This window comes from Austrofundulus limnaeus, unplaced genomic scaffold, assembly GCF_001266775.1.
Source record: "Austrofundulus limnaeus strain Quisiro unplaced genomic scaffold, Austrofundulus_limnaeus-1.0 Scaffold1479, whole genome shotgun sequence".
NCBI lineage: Eukaryota > Metazoa > Chordata > Actinopteri > Cyprinodontiformes > Rivulidae > Austrofundulus > Austrofundulus limnaeus.
In genome coordinates, this window is record NW_013953881.1 from 26077 (window position 1) to 30100 (window position 4024).

At 40.3% G+C, this 4024-nt stretch overlaps 1 protein-coding gene across 16 annotated transcripts in view; it reads right to left on the minus strand.

Annotated features, from left to right (window-relative positions):
- The window catches only part of LOC106535526 (serine/threonine-protein kinase WNK2), a 45775-nt gene that overhangs the window by 24914 nt on the left and 16837 nt on the right, over nucleotides 1-4024 (minus strand). For all 16 annotated transcript variants that reach the window (XR_001312453.1, XR_001312452.1, XM_014032546.1 and 13 more), the window contains exons 3-6: nucleotides 2569-2741; nucleotides 2250-2470; nucleotides 2018-2175; nucleotides 303-391 (exon numbers count right to left, since the gene is read on the minus strand). Coding sequence is in view for 14 of the 16 variants with exons in the window: in XM_014032546.1 (XP_013888000.1) it covers nucleotides 303-391; nucleotides 2018-2175; nucleotides 2250-2470; nucleotides 2569-2741 (641 nt within the window). In the remaining 2 variants the exon portion in view is untranslated. The remainder of the gene's footprint in view (nucleotides 1-302; nucleotides 392-2017; nucleotides 2176-2249; nucleotides 2471-2568; nucleotides 2742-4024) is intronic.

The following is a 4024-nucleotide window of genomic DNA, read 5'->3' on the forward strand; positions in this document are numbered from 1 at the left end:
GTTTGTATGTAATGTATGAATATAATATACAAGTTTCACTTTTTAAATGGAATTACTGAAATAAATCTACTTTTTCATGATATTCTAATTTTATGACCAGCACCTGTACATGCTTCAATCAAAAAGGAGCTGCCACAAGAAAATCCGGTTTATTTACCTCCCCTGATCAAGAAACTTAGAGAGTGTTGGCGAGATCTTCGATGTCGCAACACCGCATTAAAGCAGAGGACGTTAAAGCAGTCATGAAAGAAGAGAGGGCACTTTGTGGGCCATCTTGGACAGGAACGGGGACAATCACTCACCGGTTCTCTTTCTTCTGGCAAATGCACTCGCCAATTATCTCCTTGATTTCAGGATCCATGACCTTGTTGAAGCTGGCTGGCTTCACTCCCTGAGGAAAGTGGGGTATAAACAAAACATTGTGAAAACATAATGAAAGGATGCAGTTTGTATGAAAAATCCAAAATAAAGGGCATAAAAAATGTTTGCAGGTTAGTTTCTCTGTTATCCCCCCCCACCCCTTTTTTAAATATTCGCACATCCTGTTGACTGAGTGAGATCATAACAAATTCCAAACAAAATAAGACACACACAGAAAGTTGTTTTAAGTAAAAAAGGAATGCATCTGATTAAATCCAGTCACCTAAATAAAACAAGCTGCATCACCTTCTGTTTGGAAGCGCAGTAATTTTTTAGTGCGGCTGCTGTTAGCATTTCTAGTAGAAAATCTAATTTGTGTCACCCACTGTTTTTTCTTTTCAGACAATCAAGGCATATGTGAACATCCTTTAGATTACCTTTCCTCTGAGTGATGTGGCTGAATGCCATTTTCATTTAGGAAGCGCAAAGCAAAATGATATTGTATTTGCTTTCGACTAATCTCCTATTAATACCCTGCAGTGGTATGTGGGATATTGATATCCAGAGAGAGCTATCATGCTTCTCAACCATGACAACCGGAGCTGAGAGCCTCTCTGCATTAAAAGCACACAAAATACTCATCTTTTAGCTTTCAAATCTGTAAAATCCCAAGAGGAGGTGGGGGGGGGGATCAATACCATTCAATCAAACTAGAACATCTATCAGGACTGCAGATACCCTCTAATCAGAAAACTGTTTGTTTGTTTCAAGGAGATGCTGAACATCAAGTGAAACATTTTTCTATAAAAAACTGAGATTTATCTGCCCTCAGCAGCTTCCTGTGGGGCTCATTAAAGACTTCATCAAGATGTTGAAGATTGAGGATCAACCTGCTTAAAAACAAATCTGATCTTGTAAGCTGAAAACCTCTCTGAACTGACTACTCTGCCAAATTAGCTAAATAATTAAAACCTGCCAAAACCCTGTGAGGGTCTGGGATTATTTCAGCAATAAATAGCTGATTCTTCATGAAGTTTAACTACAAAATACATGAATCTAACAGGATTTCTGAAAAGTGGAGCAGTAGAACTAAAGCTTTTTTTGTTGAATGTTTTGTTAATCCATTTTAAAAAGATATTATACAAAGAGAAGTTTTAATCTGTATAGACTGAGTAAAGCAGACAGGATGCTTTTCTGATTACAGACACATTTATCATCTGAAAAGTCTTATATAGAGTACTAGAAACTGCTAACAATTACTGCTGGTCTTTTGGTCTGGTAGATTAAATCATGATTTATTCTTTAGCCAAGCCAGAAGCTAAAATATAATCTAATTTTCCTTGCCTTTTTTTTAAACATTTCACTTGCTACAGGCAAGAAGACCGACTCTTATTATCTTGGCAATATTTTAAAATGTAATATTTTACTTTACAGTGGAGGAAAACCCAGAAAGTCACTTCCAGATTACTATGTTCATAAAAGGCAATGGAACTTATTGTACAAAGCCCAATCAAAATGCTAAACCAAATTAATCATTATCACAACCCCGCATCAAGTCTCCACAGGAAACAAACACACATGGACATCTCCTAAGAATAATTACTTAGTGAGCCACCGCCTTAGAAATGAATGTAAATTCAGTAACAGCTTGACTCACACTTGTAACTTTGCGGTAAATCTGAGCAGCATTTTGACACTCGGAGTAGGGGTACTCTGAGGTGGCCATCTCTAGCATACACATGCCGAAGGCGTAGACGTCCACAGCCTCGTCGTAGTGCTCCTCGTACATCTCTGGAGCCATAAACTCTGGAGTACCTACAGGTGGAGAGAGGGGGGCTCATATCCTGTCTGAACCATCAAATCACAGACTTTACATTCAACTCTCATACCTATGACGCTCTTTGCAAAGGAAGCTGCCTTAAGTGTTGCCAGTCCCAAATCCCCTATCTTGACTGACCCTGTGGGTCCAGTTATGAAGATGTTGTCACACTTCAGGTCTCTATGGATGATGGGAGGCGTCCTGGTGTGAAGAAAGTGAAGGCCCTTCAGGATCTGTCTGCACCAACTTCTCAGCACCTTGGGCTTCATTACCTTTAAACGCTTCAGATATCTGAGGGAGATTCAAGGCAAATTTGGGTTGATCACAGTGAAAAAGACAAAATAAAAATTAACAGGTCACATTTTATCTACAAGCTCTTGAATACTTACGTTTTTAGTGTTCCTGATGTCATGAGCTCTGTTACCAAAACAATGCATTTCTTTCCCTTTAGAGGACACTCCCAGAAGTCGTAAAAGCGAACAATGTTGGGATGCTGAAGACCTTTTAACATCTCTGCCTCCTCTTTAAAGCGCTGGCGTTCAACTTTGGACAGCTTACGGTCCTGGAAAATATGACAATAAAAATAATCAAAACTGAAATATAAATGTACTAAAAGAAGTTGGTTTGCACAAAGCATATGTCCTGTACATTTTCATGTATTTTATGTAATTAGACCTAGAATTTATTGTCTCTAAAAACACATTGTGGACACAGACAGGACAGTGATGAACCACAGCCCCTCCAGGATAAACAAACCTAGACACTACCACGGTCACACCCAACACGCTGCAGCTTTATGATTCTGTCATTGATCTATTTGACTTTTTCTCCTCAATCTCTTTCACGTGCGCTCACTCTCTAACCAGCCAGCTTTCGCTCCGTGTCTTCCCTTCCCCCCTCGATTGCAACCCATCCTTTTCTCTACACCCCTCACATCAAACACTCCCTTCTTCATCACCAAACGTTCCCCACACACACGCTTCTGCTCAATGCCATCCCTCCTGCAGTTCTCAGACTGATACCACTCTGTTAGCACCTTACAGCCAAGCACAGACTTATCTGTGTTTGCTTAAAAGCAAATTAACACACAAAGGACTCAGCAGTGAGGAAGATTTCCACCACAAAGGCACACAGGCAGGTGACACTGTCATCAGAATACAATAAAACCCAGCAGGATCTATTTAATTATTCAACCAGAGTCCTTCTCAGATAAAACAAAATGAATACAATCAGCCTGGATAACCTAAATGAACAATAAAGATGTGCTGTGATATAACTGTTTGGACAATAGGAGTGATATGGTGATAAAGCATGGTGTGTGTGTGTGTGTGTATGTGTGTGTGTGTGTGTGTGTGTGTGTGTGTGTGTGTGTGTGTGTGTGTGTGTGTGTGTGTGTGTGTNGAGATGAGGGTTATTTAAAGCTGCAGAATTCCTGAGAGATGAGAGGAGAGATATGAGGCAAAAAAAAAATCTTCTAAGGGAACAAATAGTGTTTTGTCTTGAAGGATGTGAGAGCTGCAGTTCCTGTTTAAAAATACTTCAAACTGCCTTTTTTAAAATATATATATTTTCTGCTTTTCCCCCTTTAAGACGTGTGTCACAGGTAAACCTCTGACCATCTGATGCTCCTGTGCAAGAGAAGAGCGCCCGGGGATAACCCGGCCCTCCCCTGCTCAGCTCGCTTGGGCAGAAAGAGTTCTCTGCAGAACTGAATTATTCATGGGACTTCAGAGGAGTGCAGTGAAAATCCCCACCCCCCTCACACTTGCACACAAATGCTGATAGGCCACATTCTCACACACACACACACACACACACACACACACACACACACACACACACACA